Below are 21,092 nucleotides of genomic sequence, written 5' to 3'. Positions count from 1 at the left end.
TCTTTTCCTTTGTCTAAATACACATTGTGCTTCCATTTGTTATCCTCTCACAGACTTACACATAGAACAGTGCAATTTGCTGTTCCTCATCTGCCTTAGGATTCCCAAGTGAGAGCCCTCCTCAAAAGGAAAGCTTGTCTTAACAATATTAGCAGTAAAAGACCCACAGATCTAATAACCTTGAACTTTATTTGGAGAACTAGAACAGAAAAGGTCCTGATTATTACCAGCTTCTGCAAAGTCGGTTCACCTTTTGGCACAAAATATAAAAGTATGTGAAGATCTGCCCTGATATTAGGCTTACATCCTTCCTCCAGAAGACACTGATCTTAAAAATCAGTAGATGGAAAACTGCATTCAAAAACACTCTCAACAATTCCACAGGCCCAGTAAGTAATAGCAAAAAATAAGATCTCCCTGTTAAGGGACTTCTGCTTCACTAATGGACAGTGACCCCAAGATTTAGCAGTTCACAACTTCTCAAAGATTATACCTCATTCTCTCTACAATCTCAGATTTTACCAGAGCACGTCTTGTAAATATTTAGTTACGACTTCACCTAGGATTCTATTCTGTTGGTAGAAATGATGGTGAGTTACGCTTACCAAATACAACTGATCCTAAATAAACTTAGAATATGGCTTCCACAGCCATAGCACGTAGGTTGAAGTATCTTCCATGGTTACTTTGGACAGTCTCACTGTATCACTTACTGTATGTTCCTATACGCTAAGGTTTAGTATCTAAATATATCAAAATAGAAGATCTCAAATATAACTAGTCATTGTTTATATAATATTTCAAGCTCTTTGGAACACTGTGCATGTACATATTTGCAAAGGAGGTATCAAATTACAATATCTGTCAAAAATTTGTCTATGAATTTCCACTCCAATTTTATATGAGGTCTCACATACATTACGTTCTAACTTCCAGTTCTGAAATGAGAGTTTCATAAATATATTTAAAGACTCCATAAAGAATATAGTCTCAATTTATTATTGAAAATACATGAGTAACTCAAAAATCTAGAAATGGGGTGGCCCTAATAAAATACATATATATTGCACTAAAACCTGAAGACCAGTAGTAACTCAGAAGACAGTGTAAACGAACAATCTCCTGAAACATAAGTAGATGAGATATAAGAAGATTCCAGGAGCAAAACTACCTTGAACACATCACTGTGTAAGTCACCACTTACAGTCTGTAATCAACCTCAGCAGCAGCAAAAAAGCCCTTCTGTCCTCAATAGCTGACAAGACCCCATGTCATTCATTGAAACCAAATTGCCGATTCCACAAATGCAGCCATGCCTTATAGACTGCCCCTCTCCTTAAACTGATAAAAAACAAACAAAAAAAATAAACAAACCACATCCCCCGCAATATTAGTCTCCACACACTGAATGCTAGCCGTGGAACATACCTTTTGCTTACACTGACATTAGATTAAAAAAAAAAAAAAATCAAAACAAAATCCAAAATGAAAACAGAAAAACAAACCCAAAAAATCCCAAAACAAACCACAACCATCAACAAATCAGCAAAACCTGTATGTGTGTCTGAAAAAGGAATAATGATCTATCCCAGAAACTCCAAAATACTAATAAACATAAAAACCATACGTTCCGAGGCAGGAAGCCTCTTTCCCCCAGAACAAACATATACAATATGAACTCCAACAAAAATCAAAGCAACCCTTAACATTTCTGATCTCAATGAACTCAACGCATGGGACACTCCAACTAGAACCACTCCAGTTGAAAAACATTTTATTATTTCGTAAAAATAAGGAGCTGTCAAGCGATGCTTCGAAATAATCACAGCATGCGTATTTCAAAAATTTTCTTGGAAAGGAGTTGTCTTGCAGAAGATGATTGGTAAAATCAGTAGGCGTTTGACAATACAACCACCATGTTCATGATACCTGCCCAACGAGCACCAGAATCACTTGACTGTAGTATAGACATATGCTGGAAATAGATGTGCTAGACGTCTCAAATACATACTGAAAGTAAGGCTAAAATTGTAAGGTATAGTTTACGCATGAATAACATATGCAAATTGCTACATTTATGTGGCCTTCCCTAATGTACTGACCATAGCATCTGGTAAAGGTACTAGACCAAAACAACACTTATCTCTCAATAGTTTAAAAAGAATAACAACAACAACAAAAAAGTCAGTTAAACTATAATCTGAAAGAAAATAGAAGAACCGCTTTTAGGAGCGAAATTACTCTCTCTCCCATTTCAGGCCCCAGTCTAGGTTCTCTATTGTCAACAAAATTACTTCTAGACCATATCCAGGAATCTATCACAAAGAAACACAGGTAAACACCATTACTTTGATGATGCAGCACATTAAAAAAGTAAAGAACTTGAGTTCTTCTAGGTTCATGAATGCAAAAAATGTTTAAACTGTGCAAAATAATTTCTTACGATACATTACCATATATGTACCACCATAAATAAATCAAAAAATTTAATAGATGTAAATATTGCCACTTAGGTGCTGGAATTACTTTTGATCTTATTGCTTTCATACAGCTCACATACCTGAATATCACAACTATTAGAAATATAAAATAAAGTTTGTTTTCATAAACTCCATGCTGCATAAAACTCCATGCTGCTATACGATAGGACTAGACCTACTTCCATAGGCACTTATTCCTCTCGGATCCCCTTATTCAAGATTTTGCCTTTCTGCCTTCTCAAACCAAGCTTTCCTCCTTGTCACCTGCTTTCTAGCTAGGCCTAAGGAAATAAAAATCAGTGATTAAAGAAATGTAATCTTGCTATATTTGTACACAGAGAAGAATGTCTGGTTTAGGTTTTGTTGGGGCTTTTTTGATGGCTATTGTTACTTAAGCTCAACTGTAGCTTTCCTTACGTTAAAGAAAATAAAAAGGTAAGGAAAGGTTAAAGGATACCTTTTTAAGGCAAAATAAAAATTTAAGGTAAATATCTGAGTCATACAAAAATAACTCAATTTGTCTATTCTGTTGATCCGTTACAACACTATTTTCCTGATTTGCCCATCACATATACAGAATTATTTTTCAATTTGTGGAAAACAATCTGATTCCAAGCTTGAGTAAGCAGTCTGACATTTATGATCTGAGCTGTTAAACAGCACTAATTTATGTATTAACAATGCATTAATAGTATTAATCTATAAAAATCTATTTACTATTCAGTTCCCCATTACTGAAGACAGTGCAATGCAGATATTGGCTCACCCCTTTATTTCATAATTAAGGCTACCCAAACACAGTTCCTTCCCATTTAAGACACCATTCAAAATAAAATTCAAAATAAACTTTTTGTTTAGAATGCTAACTGTAATGAAGTCGTGTATTTATGATGTAGAACTCCTGCTGTGCGTTTCTCACTCCTTCCTTTTCTCCCAACGTAGGATAACCTTTCCCATGAAATCATAGTGGTTCTTCAAGAGTAACATAAATAATCAATTTCAGCACTTCAGTATTTGTACTACTAAAAGCTTTGGCTAATATTTGACCTGAATCTCGATGCTGTGGTTTCAACGCATTATTTCTAGTATGACATTCTGCAGTTCGGAATAGTAAATTTCAAAGCAGCAGAGGTAGACGCAGGCTCCGCCCCAGCCAAACAATACAGTGACACGTTTCTTTTGGCAGCAAATGCTCCTCAAGCACAGAGCTCTCAGAAACAATTTTCAAACACCAAACAGCAATTTTACTGCTGAGTTACAAACAGCCACAAGCATACAGAGATTCACTTCTAAGATGGTGATGCAAGAACGGTGGTTGTATGTCATTCATCAAGAAAGGCACAGCAGAGTACGGACAGAAAAGGCAAAAAACCCTCAAAACCCAAACATGACAAGTTGTGATAGCTTATTAGACAGAAGCTGAGGAAAGCAAAAGCATTATTCTTTACAACTAAATAACATTTTTGTTCCTAACACCCATAAAGATATAAAGGTCATGTATATTGCAATCAACACGTTATTTAACTCTAATGATATGATAACCAGTTTAAAAAAATATATTCTTTTTCCAATATAATTTGCTAATGGATACTGAAAGGAATAAATTCAAACTACTTAAAATTAAAACAGAAAAATGAACAATAGTTTTACCTACCACCAGTACCTACATGCTCCATTTGAAAATGTTCTTTGGTATGAATTACTTCATAAGAAAACACATATGCACATTCTTTGTTTTCAAAAAGTTTGACTCAAGAGATAATTTAAGTTACAAATAATATGAAATACTTCCTTACAAAAACAATTTTTTCCCCATAAAACTGATTAAACCAAAACCTTTTCATATACAAGAGCAGCAATTTTGATTGAAATATCTCATTCTGAATCTTTACTAAATAATTGCTCTCTTCATGCTTTAACAAAACTGTTATCTAGTCAGCATATTATTGTAGCATAGATGTCTATCTCTAAAATGTCAAATGCCATATCAGAAGTTCATACGTCATTGTGTTCTCAAGTCAATCAAAATTTAATTCTACACTTAAGACTTTGCATTACCATCCACCTTACCCAAGAGGATTTTATGATTCAGAACAAAAACATTAATTTTTGTTCATTTAGCTCAAAGTAAAAAAGGATGCCAGAAAGATATTGATGTAAACTGATGTCTTTCATTTATTAACAGGCAAAGTTTGGCCCTGGTAGGAACCACATGAGCCTCCTAATGATGCCTCACCAATGCATTAGGTTATGGTACAGACTCAAGCCTAAGAGTAAAAACATACATTCTTCCTATGACTGGACTCATTAGCTTTCAAATATCCTTAAATCAAAGCTGCCAGTAAGGTGTTAGGACTTTCTGGACAATAAAAACTACCAAGCACAACCATTCGCTTCAGAAGAACACCTGTTGAACAGCAGTTTTGGAGACTACTACCCTGTCTCCATTCACACTTAACGTCTGAGACATCATAGGAGCCACCTTGTATTGCATATCAAGTCATTTAAGTACTCACAAATCTTCTGTGAAAACAAAGCAGAAACAGCCACAGTGAAAAAATCAGAATCAGATTTGCACATTTCAAAACTTCAAAACAAGTCTCATGTGGGACTTGAGTTCACAAAAGCATTGTGCAAAGCCTGTGCACAAAGGTGGGTACTTTTAACTGCATTTTTTAATGCAGCCAGTTAGCTAGAATTATGGATTTCTCTGTAAGCGGTCACTTGTGTCGCATAATAGTAGATCAATGAAAACTGTATTTATTTCTATGCATTTACACTAACAAGAATGATTATAACTAAGGGTTTCCTGGAATTTCCATTACAAATCTATTTCTTAGCAACTTATACATCAGCTATAATAATATATTTTTCACTGAAACTTGGTAAGAAAGGTCTCAGCTATGCTTAACTCAGTAAATGTTCCTACACCTTTGAAAAGGCTTATTTCAAAATTGAACAAAGAAAGTAATTTTTCTATCTACTTAGGTTGTTAAGCATTTTATCCTGAGCAACCTAAGGTAGCATACGCTACAAGATACGACCATTACATCCCTAGTTCTATTAGGGAAGGAATTCCTAAAAGCATCTCACATTGCAAAATGTCAGTGAAAAAGAGCAACAGGACACTATAACAGACTGAACGTTCACATAAGTTTTAGGAAGATTTCAGACTGATTAAAAGACTTCTTTAGTCATTTCTGGACTTAACATGATTAGTGAAACAACGATGCAATTAGTTGCAAACTTCTGCTTTTCATTTATAAATATGATGTGCATATTTGTCTAATCCTATTTCCCTCTTCCCTGTAGGTTATCTAAAAGAATAAATCATTTCATAATAAAGAATAATAAAAGAGTTACACTCCAAATTATTTGATTTAGAAACTCAGTCTACTGGACCTTCAAACTAATTCTGGTTTACTTAAATTTTATGACTCCTCCAGTGCACATCTTGTCAAACATGGATCAACATTGTTACTCTGACACCCCTGAGAGAGCTAACAGAGCCTATTGCGTCAGCTGTCCTTTAAAGAGGTGGGGGGGGGAAATAAATTCCACAATGCTCTACAACTCCTCTGGAGCTGCAGGGTCTATTAACTCAAAAATACACTTTATAAAAGAAACAAATATGGATTGCACAATGGACCATAACAACTTCTGGACTATTGGGTAATAACTAACTGTTATGCAAATGACAACACATATTTACCCTTATGGACCATAAGAAATTAACAATATTTCACGACTTTTGCTAAATGGATGCAATTATGTATGGTTTGGTTTTTTTGGGTTTGTTTTTTTTTTTTTACAAAATACCTTTTTAAAGGCCTATACAGAGAATACGCAAATTTGAGCACTTATTCTACTCAGTTGAGCAGAAAGGATCTCTGGTTCAAGTATTAAAAAAACAATTTAAACTTCCATTAAAAAGAAAATATAAAAATTAATCTACAATAGAAATTAGGACCAGATTTTCAAAAGGGCTGTGCATCCATGGCAGTGAATAGTTTTCCAAAAAGCTTCAATATCTTATTCAGATACTTAATTATTACATGTTTTAATAGGTAGTTCTCACTGAGAAAAAAAAATGCCTTCAGTACCTTGAAAGCAACAGGAACTTCTGGCTACTTCTCAGCCATATGCAATGGAAGAAGTTGAATGAGAAACACATCTGAAAATCTAAACCAAAAGAGTCCCAGTTCTTAGACAACCCAAAATATGAAAATATATGAAACACCTTCTTCTCATCTCAAATGGGTTTAGCATGACCTATACCTAACTCTGTGCTTTCTGACCCATTTTTCTCCAAGAGTCATATCTAAAAAAAAAAAAAAAAAAGTTAGGGCATTTTGCACATTAGGACCCTTTGCCCTATGCCAATCCAAAACAACTTTTCAAGAAAATTGTCTGTGATGTGTGATGACTCATCTCTTGAAAAAGGTTATATTCACAAGTTTCTGTCATTTTGACTATTTAGTTTCCCAACTCCCAAAGATCTGTACTGCGCTTCTATTCAGGATAGAGCTGTTCCAAGTGAGCAAGCATGTTGTTCCTACTTAAGCCCATTTAGACAGGTTTATAATATTTAAAGAAGCAGATAAAGCTAGTATATTTAAATTATGCCTAACATAACAGCAAGTCATGGCTACTGTAAATCAAAAACATTTCCAGCTACAGAGAAGGTAAAGAAGTGTTGGCAGCCTTTCATAGGTTAATTCATCACATGAAAGACTTCTGTTCCTGGTCCTCTGCAACCTAAATACTTCCACTCACAACCACCAGTGGCTAATAAGCTATCTAGAATAGAGGTTCACTGCACCCAAGCTACTATGCAGCAAAAAATTCAAAACTCACGAGCGCAGGAAGGAGACTTTCAGGACCAGCAATCAGGACACTCAACTGTGAAAGAAAATTCTGGTTTTTAATCCATTTTCACAGAGTTGCTTAGTTAACAGAAATGCCTATTCATTAAAGAAGAAAAGAAATAAGAAATAGTCCAGAGAGCAGGCACTGGAACAAGGACTTTCCACTTCAAGCAGCTGGATTATTTTTTTTTAATATGCATTCATTAGGGAAATTTAATGTACTACTCTTGTCCAAGGCCAAACTTCCTGTAATGTTTTCTTCTACTTGTTCAAAATTTATAGAGCTGAATTTGTCTTTCAGCACAATCACAATGAATCAGTGGTTCATCTACAGGAAAACCAGTGGAAATACTCTGAACTGACATATCTACTACAATGGCACACACTTGAAACGCAAAACACACCTCTCAGAAGAGTTGCTTTTTTCCCCCCACATAGCTAAATTCTCATTACTTGAAAACTAACAAATGAATCCCTCTCTCAGTATTTACAGAATAAAAATTAATAGGATTTTACCTTGATGGAGATATGCAAAGAGCAGCTCAAAATAGACAGAAATAGCTCAGTCTCCTTGTTCTTTAAGGCTAGGGACACGGGAAGAGCTCAGACTCTAAATGCTTTATCTGACCCTTGATAACCTACATTAAATATGATCTACAAATTCTATATTCAGTTGCATACGTGTCAACCTCCTGAATGCGAAATGTCTTTTCATATTTAGAACAGAAATTTTCATTTTGATTGGGAAGTATTTACATACTTATTTTCAAAACTTATACAAAAAGGACACATGCAGTAGATGCGATTCCAAGATTGGGAGAATCTTTGCATTGATTAGCTAATTTGAAAATAGATAATTTGCATGCAAAGATCTTTGTAGGCAAAACCTATAAAGTGAGAGCACTGCTACTTCACAACGTGGCCTTCAGACAAGTAAGACTATAATTGTAAATATGCCCACAATGCCGCTATTCCTACAAGGCTTGTGTTATACTAGCCATTATACGTCCATTGTACATACCATTGCTGTTAAGAAGTGCGAGCAGGGTGAGAATCCCTGTAGAAGCATAGTAAGAACAATTACAATAAAACACAAAGGCTGCTTCTGCCCCCTTTATCTTTTTGTCAACCCACAGTATGCCTACAATTTTAATGTAACTATGCACGTTCATTTATCTCTAAATTACAGATTGCATCCATCCATAGTAGCCAATTTTTCAGTATTAATAACTCAAGACATTTGACTGTTTCTAAAGTTTTTAACTCTAAAGACAAACAAGATGCTATCTTCCATTACTTAAGAGGCATTTCAAAAATTACCTTACAGATGAGCATTGTCCTTTGAAATGAAGGGACTGAATCTTGCGTACTTATTTCATACAAACACTTGCAAAGACCTACAGCATTAACCACTAAAAGTTTACAAAGAATCTGGATTACTTCTAGAAAAATAAAAGAATTATTACTATTAAAGACTGTACTTCAACACGGTTGAATACTAAAGGCTCTACTATAAATCTTGCAGAGGGCTGCACGGGCTATGAGGATAAAAAAGGAAGGGAGGAATAATAAGGATTTAGTCATAGTGCACTGACAGACTATAGAGTCACTAAGAAACACAAATACGACCATTGGAACAGCTTAAACTCGTGACAAGTTTGTAGAGCACAACAAAAAAATCTTTCATTCTACTACATGGCTCATCTATAAAGATTTTATGTGCTTTTCAATAGAGAAGTTATGAAATAAAGCAGCCTATAGTGGGAGCTAACAAAGTACACTTCATGTTCATTCCTATGCTTTAGCACCAAGGCACCGCCCACAAAACATATTAAAGATAAATATATCTTTTCTTCTATGGCAGGAGCCAAATTACTTAAATATTTATAGGTCAAAGCTTTCTAAAAACAAGAAGGCAATAATTATTAATTTATTTGTACAAATCACCTCCAAGGCAATCTCTTTAAATTACTGACAACCATCTCGTGGTCTGCTGAAGTAAGTGACCACTTTGAAAAGTCACCACCACCAACGAAACAAGAAAATTTTCTACTGATTAAAGTTTTGCAACACTGTAGCACACCAGAAGTGTAATCCAATTAACAAATCATCTAATATTGACCTTAAAAAGAAACAGCAAGAGATATATATAACACAGATACACATAACATACATAAATATACGTATTATTGCTTCTGAACTAGCTTATAAAAGTAGTTACAAACTCCCTACATTCCTGCATATATAATCTAGAGAAATCACTTCATACTGTGGCTACAACATATTCTAGCAAAACCATCAGGAAAACCTCAATTCACAGGCAACATACCTGCCTGTGGATTGAGGAATATTCGTTTGGGTCCGCAAAAATAAACATCTTACTTGAACATAGGAGTTCTTATTTATTTTTACATACCTTAAAGCTAAGAAAGGAAAACGTGTAAGTTGGAGACATGTAGTAACAAGAAATGGAAATCTATACTAATGTAGCTTACTTTAGTTCAAAAATAAAGGTCTTGTGATGTTATCCCAGACAATAACTGAAGGAACCGGTGAAATGGGGCTTTCAGTAAAAGAAGTTCTCCCTTCTAAGATATACATCACCTGCTCTGCATTCACAGGAGTCTCTGCAGAAGCTTCAATACAAGTCAGTCGTGTACAAGCACAATAATTTGGCGGCAGCCAAATTCAAACTGTCCGCTAAGAAATGCAATTTTTTGTGAAAAAGCACATGCATCTATGACACAAGGGAAATAATAAAATCAACAGTCTCCAGCAGCAGGAAGCATTTAGGATTAGGGAAGCAACACCTTCCCAATATGTCTAATATTTCCTTTTCAATGCATTTTCAGTTCTGTCCTGTCCTTATTCTCTCTATTGATCATGTACAGCAAACACGTACAACTAGAATGGACTGACAAAAGAAGATATTGATGGCAGGAACCATTTTCCTCGACTCTCTGTACCAGTGTATATAGGACACTTTTTCCTGTTTTATGATTTTCTTTCTCTTTATTTTTCTTTACCAGGACTTTTCCCCCCCGAGTTCTCTTGTTTGGAACTGCTCCATCCTATTTCCTTACAACTTAACCCCCGTTTCTTTTTTATATCATAAGCTATCTCTTCCCTTTTCACACATGAAAGATAATTGCTGCTACTCGAGAAGCAGCCACACAGTTCCCGTTGTTTTCATAATATAAACCTATGTCTCTTGAGATTTGTTAATGTCCCCTACTGAAAATGCCTCAAGAAAACGTGAGAGATTCTAAGAAAACCAGTAGTGGGTCTCTATTATCAAAAGCAACTGAAAGTCAGAGGTCTATCAGCAGATTACAGCTATGCGTCTTTTTAAGACTGAGAATATTCTGTTCTATGAATATTATACTCAGTATTTTATGCAACTTTGGAATGTCTTGAATATAGAAGTGAAATATAATTTTTAAAAAAGCCTTTTTTTTTTCCCCAGCTTTGAAGTTGTTAGTTCTGTTGTGTAAAATTTGGCATGTACCAATAAGTAAACCTTTCCCTGATAGATGGTAACAGCTCCTTTGTTTCTCCAGCTCCCACTTGATGGAGGGATTATGCACTCAATCAATTAATGGCTCACACTAAGACAAACCAATCTATTGTATCTATTTAACTCCACGTCATGTACACATACTGAGTCCACGTGCCAAAATCTGTACAATGATAACCAAGCAAATAAATTAAACTGTTCAGATTCCTCTCTGCAGACCTCCAATGACCCATGAGCATGAATAGTTGTATTTAATTAAATAGACAACTCATTACACCTCAAAAAGTGTATATTTCCTGGTTAAAATATATATACACACACACACACACATCCATGGAACATTTTTCTCTCTCTTCAAGACATCCTGTACTAGAATCCCAGAATAGCCACAGCCCAAGGAAGAAAAAAGGAAAAAAAATAAAAGAAAAGAAAGAAAATGTTGACCTATTTAATAGGGAATAAGCCAAGACATTTGAAACCACCACATGACTGACATTATCCATAGAAATCCTCGTGTCTTATCTAGATAGATCAAATGCACAACATGTTATGCAGAGCCTTCAGTGTGTCTAGGGAAGAAAATTTATTTCTGTTCTTCTTAATGAACCTGTACCAATTTTTTAAAACAGTTTATGAAGGAACTGTTGCAAGGAAAGGGGAGAAAATTAGAATGTAGAACAGTCTTAGCTGCTGTGTTGTCAAGGGGTCTACTCCAATAATTAACTAAGGAGATCAAAATGTGGAAATGTGACAGCCCAGCCAGCATTGGTTATTTACAAAAGAAAAAAGAAAAAAAAAAAAGAGACTATTAAGCTCTCCAGAAATATTATTTTACAATGAGTGGTTAATACTAAGGAAAAGGAAGCTAAAAGAAAATTCAAGTACAGTAAGAAACACCTGGAAACTATCTTGCATTAGAACATTACGTTAGACTCACTGCAATACAACTAATCTTATGCAAGATCAAGTTCATTAGCCTAGGAAAATCATTTTAGTAGCTCTGACACCTCTCCATATTTGTTTTCCATTGTTACCTGAATAAGAGAAACCTTAAGAAAATCTACAGTATAACTAGCATAAAGCATACACACAACAGTACTTCAGGGCCTGGTTCAGAGACGTGAGCGGAATTAGCCATAATCATTACTGCACTGCATAAAATCATTACCTGATGTATATAATTTCTTTGCAAAATACAAAAAAAATTAATCCAAATAGTCATGACGCTTGTCAACAACCACATATGCCTGAAGCTCTCACTTCTCATGTGTATTCAGTACATTCCCCAGAGCTGGAAAGGATTACGTTCACAAGTACCAATACTTAGAAACCATTTTTGAATACTAAGATATGTGCCAGTTCAAGGTTCTGACTACAAAAGGTTATAGCAGCTTACAGTTTCAACTCTATTGCATACAAGAAATATTTGGAAGGCAGCTGTAAAGCCTGTGACACTATGAGTTTGTTACAATGTGAAGTATTTATCAACTCTTCAAGAATTCAAGGCGAACAATAATATTCTTGAACATCCTTAAGGCACATTTACTTTCCATAACAGCAATTCTAAATTCTCCTGTTCAACAAAGTAAAAACTATAATTTACTTCATAACACTGGAGACAAGCCTTCTGCCTGCAGAGCGGCACAAATGTATATGGTAGATGGAACGTGTCAAGACTGGAAAAGAAATATAAGGACGATAATTTTAAAGTAAATTAACATTGTAATTAACAGAAATGGTCTCAAGCTAAATAACTATGACTGTTTAGCCTTCCTCCCAAGGCAAAAGTTTGATCAGGTTAATACGTGACCCCAATGATTTGCCTTTATCTCAAGTGGTGTTTGCCATGACTACAGGCAAAGAAACAGCAAGGTCATGGCTCAGCAAACAGGTTCATAAATCCAAAAGATTCTTTCTGCCTCTCTCATTATCTCAGAAGGCTTTGCATCAGCTAGCATCCTAGCAGTGGTATTCCTCCTGGTTTCTACCCCAAATTCTGGTGACTTTGCAAGGAAAATGTTAAGGCCTTGTATACTACATATTTTGTTTTTTGCTTGCATGTGTCTCCTCATTTACTGTAGGCCTATCAGGGTATGCAAGTACTTGTTATGCTATACAGATCATTGTAAAATGAACTGTTATGTTTTGCAGTTAAGCAGTTGAAGAAAATAATCTCGGTTTGGAATATCTTCTGAAACTGTAAGTGAAAAAAAAAATTATGTAAAATGAACACCTGGTTTTAAGAAACAGGTAGCTTCTTAGAGTAAAAATAAGCCCAGATCTTAAATGCTTTAGGCAAATGTGTGGGACAAAACTGACTATAGGTTCCCCCACCCTGCCCCCAGAGTTCTGCAGATAGTCTGAAAAGACTTTTCTCACAAAGGTCAGACATTTCCTTACACAAAGAACAATAAACTGACTACAGAACACTAAAAATACCACTCAGTTTTATAGTTAGTCTCCAAGTGTCAGATCACAGTATTCTGATATGCTCTCACCTTTTAACTGGAAACCAAATTTCTAGAAACCATTGAAAGAAACAAAGAAAACAACATTCATGAGAATCTTCACAATCTTTTCACAAGAAAAGAAAACATTTGGCACTACCTTCCACTTTTGAAGAGATGCGAGGATATAACACTGACCTAGTAGATTGCAGTTCCGTCAAGAAAACCCTCAGCATTCCCACACCGCTCATGGCTGTCTAAGAAACAACTCTGTACATCCATCTCTCTCCTACCCATAGCTGTTTTGATGAAAAGCAAGTGGTTTAAAATACAATGCAATTTTCTTTCTTTGCACTTAAAGCTCCTGAAGGTAGAATACTAAATTACAAGTTTAGTGAAACAAAGTTTGTAAGTCCATTTTAGCCACTTAGAAATATTTGCTCAAGGTGAAATTATTCAGAGTTTTCCCAGTATCTTGAAAAAGCTCTCTGTCACCAGGACCTCCCAGTCTCACAGTACAACCACCAGTAATGCCATCCTCAAATTAGGCCAAGGGCTATATTTTACATTATGAAAAAACTCCTGAACATCATACAGTGTATCCAGTTTGAGAAAAAATGTTTGCCAATTAATTCAGTGCAACATGTCTGAGAACCCAAATGTGCCACTGGTGAATTAAACAAAATATTTTAGTAGTAGTATGATATTAACACAACTGATAACTTTCAAAATATTATTTTTGAATGCATCATTATGCTACAGCAGTATCCCTAAAATCACATTTGCATTTAGAGAGATGTTTCCTTACAACTTCTTCAAGAATAATGTAAAGTTTGTTTCAAACAATAAACTTCTATCACTAATAACAAATATTTCACAAAACCACATTTATTTTCTATCAGTCTATCAGTTGCTGCTACGATGTTTCAGTGTCTTTATTTCATCCTTCTTGTACAAACACCTAAGAGTATTAGGCCAAGTTGCATGTCCTTAACCAAGTAAGATGTAAGTTAAGATAAAACTTCAAAACTTGACCACAAGCGTTTCCAAATATGAAAAGTAAACATTAGAACAGTTTAGTCTAAACCAAGAACATGTTCTTCTACAGTATGAATCTCAGACTTCTCCAATTTTCTCCCACACTTCATTAGTCTCCCAGGTAATGAAAGCAAAACATAGAAAGCATTGAGTTATTATGCAATGAACAAGTTCAGCATTGGTGCACACTCAGTTCAAACTATTTAGGTAAGAGGCAAATGTCTTGAAAAATTAAACTTGCAAAATCATTGACTCCGCCATGACCATCCAAAATAGTGTCAGGTTACAAAAAAATCGGTAAGCTTTGGATACACGCAAAAGTAAAAACTGCTTTTTTAGTTTTTTTTTTAATCAAGTGAACTCTGGGACAAAATGGCAAATTATTAATATCACAACAACAAAAAAAAAAAAACAAGAAAGGCATAAAAACAGGTGAGCCACTAAAACCTCGACCCCGTTTCCCCACGAACCCGAAGAGGTGGAGCCGGCGCGAGGCGCGGCCCTGCGGCCGGGTACGCGGGAGCGGCCCCCTCCGCGCGGCGCCCCGCAGAGCGGCAGCGCGGCCAGGTGGCGGCGGGGTGCCGTGCGGGTGCGCGGCCGGCAGGGGGAGCCCTTGCTCGCGGCAAGGCGGCGCGGCCGTGTGAACGGGCGGGCAGCGGCTGGGGAGCGCCGCTGGAGGAGGTAGCTTGCGGCCGGCGATGCCGCCCCGGAGCTGCCGGCTCCTCCGCTGCTGTGGGGGGAAACACGACCCTCCTCCCGCCCTCTCCCCCCCGCCCCACCCCACCCTCTAGGAGGCGGCGTGCTCCGCCCCGGGCAGGAGGCCGCGCCGGGTCCCCGCACGCCCGCGGGCACCGCTCCGCCTTGGCAGGGGCGGGGGAAGCGACGGCCACCCCCTCAGAGAGAAACCGGCCCCAAACCCTAAATACTCACCATATTGACTTCCGAGACCATATCTATACTGGCAATGTCTATGTTCATGCCAACAGCCACTGGGGGACCTGCAAACCAACAAGATGGTCCGCAATGTGATCTCCAAGAACTTAACTCGTTCTTACCAGAGTTAGCAGGACTAAGCGTAGAAACGACGTTTAAACAAACCCAGAAAGTCAGGAGGAAGGCAGAAAGTGTCCCCCACACCTTCCCTCCCCCGCCCTCCCAAAAGCAGGCAGCAGCGGGCTCCCACCGACCCGCGGGAACGTGCGTTTGCGCCGGCTTCACCCCGCGCGCCCCCCGCCCGCTGTAGCGGTGCTTTATGTAACGCGCACACACGTGCCGGCAGCGCGGCGCTCCGCGCACCCGGAGAGCGCGGAGCGGGTGACGGGCCGGGGCCAGCTGGGCTGCGGGGTGTCCCCCGCTCCCCAGGCCGGGATGCGCGGCTCCGGCACCGGCCTCCGCGACCCGAGTCGCCACCCTCAGCCCTGCGCCTTGGCGGAAGGGGCAGCCCAGGGGACAGTGGCCAGTGAGCCCCGAGGCGGGGGGGGGGGTGGAGGGGGGTAAGGGGACACCCACAGCGAACATGTCCGAAATAAACAAACTAGTGGGAAGTAGGAGCGGAGCACGTAGGGGGTTAAATGACATTTTTGTATCAGTTAACAGCACATCTTGTACTCAAAAATAGTAACTGTGATCACAGGCACATTAGGCTGAGAGGAGCAAACGATGGGTAAACTTAAGAGATTTGCATCTCGATAAAACCAGTTAAACAAGGGTTTAATTACAGGTTAACAAAGTATCAGCACACACACAAAATGAGGGACCGATTACAAATATGCAAGAGATTTAAGTGATCGCGTTAAGAGCATCCTGTGCTAAGAAAATTGAGTAACGATGGGCTTAACTTTGGATCAGCTTAAGAAAATGGCAACACACACCCCAAAGCAACAGCACCCACAACACGTTCACAAACCACACACGCCAAAGGTACACAGCCCAGATATGTAATCCCTCTTATTCAAAAGCAGTCAAATTACCTCCAAAATCTGGCCTCAAGCGAATGTCATAGCCCTTCAGCAGTCTATCCACGGTCTCTTTTACCAGTGACATATTACTAGGGTCATTGACACTAGAGAAAAAATAAAGAACAATACTACATTATTTCTTATTTCTCCGATCCAAGCTATACATTCCTCTCAGCAGCAGCATGCAGTGCAATTCAAAGTAAAGCAAAAGAGATACCTTCATCACTTACCTCTGTGCACACACCACGGCTATTATTAAAGGGAATGACCAAATCCCAAAGTAACCCTTTTTCCGGACTCTCAGCATCCCTTTAGCTTTTGATATGATTTAGGGTTTCAGTGAAGAGAAGAAGAGATCCAACTTATTCTGGCCAGTGCAGTAATTCTAATGTGAAGCGCATGCGCACGGCGTACCACAACATCAAAAGGAGCAGTGGTTGCTGCTGGAGATGGAGCAAATTTCCTTGCAAAAAAAAAAAAAAAAAAAATTAAAGGGGAAGAAGGAAATGCATTATTTAAAAAAAAAAAAAAAAAAAAAAAGAGTCATCCAAAGGAGGATCGAGTATATTTTTGTTATCCTTTTTGTTAGTATAGAATATAAATCACAACAAGGAGAGAAGTTTTAGGAGTTGCAGGGTACAGCGGCTTTGCAACCTAGTTTAAAGGGGGGGGGGGGAAGGGAGGCGGGGGCTGGACGGACTCGGATTAGACGGAGGGGGAATAGGTTAAAAAGGAGAATGCACAGAGTACGTACGGTGCCAGGGGCAGGTGGGGGGAAAAGGGGGCAGCTTAACTTTTTGGTGCCTGGAAAGAACTGCCTGAAGCGAGGCGAGGTGCAGGCAAAGGAGCCGGCGCTTGCAACGGGGGAGGGCGGTGGGGGAGGAGGGCGCCTACAGTATTTCTCACGGAAAAGAAAAAAAAAAGAAAAAGAAAAAAAATGATGACGAATAGTTTCTTGTAAAAGGGGATTAGGCTGTTTCCTTCCTTACTGTGCTGCCAGGCGCTGTTCCAGGGGCAGAGGCACCGGGGACTGCGGGGGTCGCCGGCTGCCGCCGCCGGCTGCCACGGGTCATTTCCTGGTGCTTGGTGGGCGGGCGCGGAGCCCCCGCGGCCCCGCTCCCCCCCCAGCCGGGCCCGCCGGCGCATTTTCCGTATATCGAGCGATGTTTAACCCGGGGATGCAAATTCTTCAGGTAGAGCTAAGCCTGGCCACGGGGATGGAGGGGAAGGGGAAGAAAAACACCATCCTGAAAGGCAGTCAAGCTTTTAGTGACCATCCAGACCCGGTGCAGGTTCGTTCGTACCCACTTACCTTCGTGGGTAAAGCACCCAAGCTCTTCAAATGCAGCGTGTGATCCAATTAATGCCTCGGAAGAAACCGGAGACGAGCGGAAAGCTGATATAGGGATGCTTTGAGTGACATTTAAATCCTGAGCAGAAAAAAGAGAAAGGAGAGATGGGGGAAAAAACAAAACCCCGAAAAACAACAAACACCGGAGTTAGATTATTCCTCGCAAATGTGGTTTGTTCTCGCAGCTCCTTTTACACCACCACCTCCTCCTCCTCCTCACGCACATACCCGCTCGGCCCCGCGGATCTGTGCTGCTTCACCGAGCGGATCTGGGCGTGCACCCGTCCTCGGCCGGCCGGAGCCGCGCGGGGAAGGGATTGGGAACACTTGGGGCGTCAATTAACAAAAGAAATATTTAACTCGCTGCAGGAGGGTGGATGGGGGGGAAGAAAAAAAAAAAAAAAAAAAAAAAAGACACCACACGGTGGGTGGAGGAGGGACAAGGGTGAGGGTATTGCACAGAGAGCTGGGCGGGCTGGAGAGCTCGCTCTCTCCCCGGCACAGCTCAGTCCCGCACGCACAGGACTGAGGCGCTCCGGAGCGCCCTGCCGCCCCCGGGCCGGGCCACCGCCTCCTGCCACCGCCTGTGCTTCGCGGAAAGCGGAGGTAGCCGCCTCTCACGGCCGGGGGATGCCCCTGGTGTACACGGCCCCGAGCCCACACAGAGACGCACCCTGGCCCAGGAGCAGCCGGGAGGGGTGCAGGGCCGGCGGAGGGTAGCTCTCCAGAAAGGGCGAGGGAGGAAGGGCTAAGGTGGGGGCGGACAGGAAGGCGGTGGGATGAAGACTCACCTGGGGGAGTCGGGGTTGGGGGGGAGAGGCGCTGCCCTCGAGACACGGCAGGGCTGCTAAAAAAATCAACAGCAAACCCGTAAAACAGCCGTCAGCCCCGAAAAGCAGGCAGCCATTTAATACGGCCCGGCAGCTACCTTGGCTGGAGCGCTAAAGAGCGGGGAAGCCCCACAACGGCACGGCGGCACCCACCTGCCGCTGAAGCGGGACCAGGGGAGACCCCCGGCCCGCGGCGAGGAGTGGCTCCCCCCCCGCCGCACCGTCCTGCCAGCCAAACACTGGCGGCATTTCCCGCGTGGGGAACACACCGTGCCCTGTCTCCCCCCACTCTCAGTGCATCAAAAACACCACATTGTGCCTTCGAGATCAAGTAAGTATCTGCTTCCAGGGAAAAAAAAAAAAAAAAAAAAAGGACTTCCTTTTGGGGGTCTGAGGGGAATTCATCAAAACACATTTTCACCACCTTCTCCCATTTGTAACAATTGGAATTACACAGAGAGAGAAAATAACACTTTTCAAGATGAAACAGGCAAGGTTTTGTGTGCTTGTGATAAATAGAAAATGTGTCATTTGTGTATTCAAAAGAAAAAAACCCAAACAACTAAGTTAAAGAATGGTTAAGTATTTGTTAAAATTACACCCCTATTTTTCAGCTTTCTGTTCTATGGCTGATGTTACAGAGCCACTCTCCCGGCTCACCAGTGGAGGTTTCTGTTCTCACACAGCTAGCCTGCTTCACTGACAAACCTCTTGAAATATAGCCCTGAAAGGAAGATGGTGGATACTCTGTACAGTGAATCATTTTACTTTAGATGTACAATAGGCACTTCTTTTTTCTTCTGCAATCACATAATGAGAACAGGAGGTCTCAAGGTAAAACACTTTAATCCTGCGCTGTGAAACTCACCTGCAAGTGCTAACTTGGGACTACATCTGACACTCTTGACTTCTGAGCTGTTTCTGAGTCTCTGCCGTTAATTACCATTGCACCACAGAAATATTTCGTTCACCATGTCTGAATATGAACCGGCTATCAACAAGAACCTGAGGCTGAAGGCTGGTAACAGTCAGTGCTGGACTGACAGGAATTTTTGATTCACATATCAACATAAAATCAGCGACAGAAAAGTACCATATTTCCACAGGAATGTTAGAATAGCACACCCAAAGAATTCAAGCTATGCCAATATATCTAGCATTTGTTATCTGATCTGGTGTATGCACTAATAATCAGGGAACGCTCGTTCTGGGCCCAGAGTCCACTGTGCCATGTGTAGTGAAACCTGCTCTGGCTATTCCAGCAAAAAGGAATGGAACGTATCTCAAACAAACTCAATACATATGGACATCACGGTGCATTCTGCATGGAAAATTAATGTATATCCTTGGTTTTTAGAAGTGTAAAAGCTCTACTGAGCCATGCTTGGGATGATCTGCATATTTTTGCTAGCTGTAAATGCACCACTGTACTGATATAGACCTATTTAGGTCTATACCAGTAACACTGCCTTAATACCATTCCAGGCTCTGTGTGCTGAAACAAGTCTATGTGATAGGGGTACCGTCATTATATACTGACATAGAGTACAAAGTTATACAATACTTTTCCTTTCGCAAATGGTTTCATGCTTTGCTATGCACTTTCGGGAGTATCACTTTTTCTCAGACCACAGGGTTCTGGTCTATCTTTGTCATTCAAAATTTCTCAGCACCTTCAAAATCTCCTATTTATTTTAAGCAACTTGTCAAAGAAATTGTTCCCCTCTTTTTCTCACTTGTGTCTGTGTGTTTGATTGAAAAGGAGAGGAAATAACCAGGGCGAACACCAGTATTGGCAAGACGCAGAACTGGTCATGTAACATGTTTTAAGGATTGCTATCTAAGATTTTGGATGCCTTACAATGGGGAAACAACCTGGTTCCCAGCTGCATACGATGCTTCTATCTCTAAAAATATCTCAATTAGATTACAAGTACTGTAATTTTGCAGAGAAGCCAGCAAAGATATTCATATTTTAAATGCCAATTGCAGATTATTTTGATTCTTAGCTTTCAAGTTTGAGGAGTGCAAGAGAATACCCCCCCCAAACCCGAAGTACTCTAAATTAATAGCCCACAATCCTTACTGACCAGCATGTGACACTATGCAAGAAACAGGCTATAAGCAACATCATATGTTGCTTGTCTTGTCAGCCCTTGACTGTAACAGCATATTCCTTTGCCACAAGAAATATCCCAGGCCATGTACTGAGAACTGCTCTAAGGTTCTTTTCAAATGGTTTACTGTAAATGTATACATTATGCAAAATAAGCTTTCAGATGGAGTAAGAATTTCAAGATAGGTTCTCAAGTGATCCAATCACTCAAGTCAATAGAGACAGAAGAGATGCTGATTTATGCCAGCCCAAGAACAGTAGCCCTGTACTAATGCGAGTAACAAGGGCAAAATCTCACTTAAAAAAAAATTATATATATATATATATATATTCTTTTCACTGCACCTCAACAGGCTGGTATGAATACAGTTCTATGAAGGTGATGTTTCCTGAGTTTTTGAGCATTTGGGTAAGGTGCTGTAGTATCAGAAACACTCAGATGAGAGTTGTTTCCACGTATCCGATAAGTACAGAAGAATGTTAGTAA

At 39.7% G+C, this 21,092-nt stretch overlaps 1 protein-coding gene across 4 annotated transcripts in view; it reads right to left on the bottom strand.

Moving 5' to 3' along the window:
• The window catches only part of GABRB2 (gamma-aminobutyric acid type A receptor subunit beta2), a 174,160-nt gene extending 156,148 nt beyond the window's left edge, over positions 1-18,012 (bottom strand). The window contains exons 1-5 of one of the 4 annotated variants that reach the window (XM_063348877.1): positions 17,888-18,012; positions 17,621-17,738; positions 16,539-16,771; positions 16,321-16,412; positions 15,281-15,348 (exon numbers count right to left, since the gene is read on the bottom strand). In XM_063348877.1, the coding sequence (XP_063204947.1) occupies positions 15,281-15,348; positions 16,321-16,412; positions 16,539-16,615 (237 nt within the window). In that variant the 5' untranslated portion in view covers positions 16,616-16,771; positions 17,621-17,738; positions 17,888-18,012. Of the gene's footprint in view, positions 1-15,280; positions 15,349-16,320; positions 16,413-16,538; positions 16,772-17,062; positions 17,176-17,620 lie in introns of those variants that run through there. The other 3 variants (XM_063348876.1, XM_063348879.1, XM_063348878.1) reach the window with 3 other exon arrangements.
• Between the last annotated feature and the right edge of the window lie 3,080 nt (positions 18,013-21,092).

The sequence above is a fragment of the Chroicocephalus ridibundus genome, chromosome 11 (assembly GCF_963924245.1).
Source record: "Chroicocephalus ridibundus chromosome 11, bChrRid1.1, whole genome shotgun sequence".
NCBI lineage: Eukaryota > Metazoa > Chordata > Aves > Charadriiformes > Laridae > Chroicocephalus > Chroicocephalus ridibundus.
This window is presented reverse-complemented; position numbering and strand designations above follow the sequence as displayed.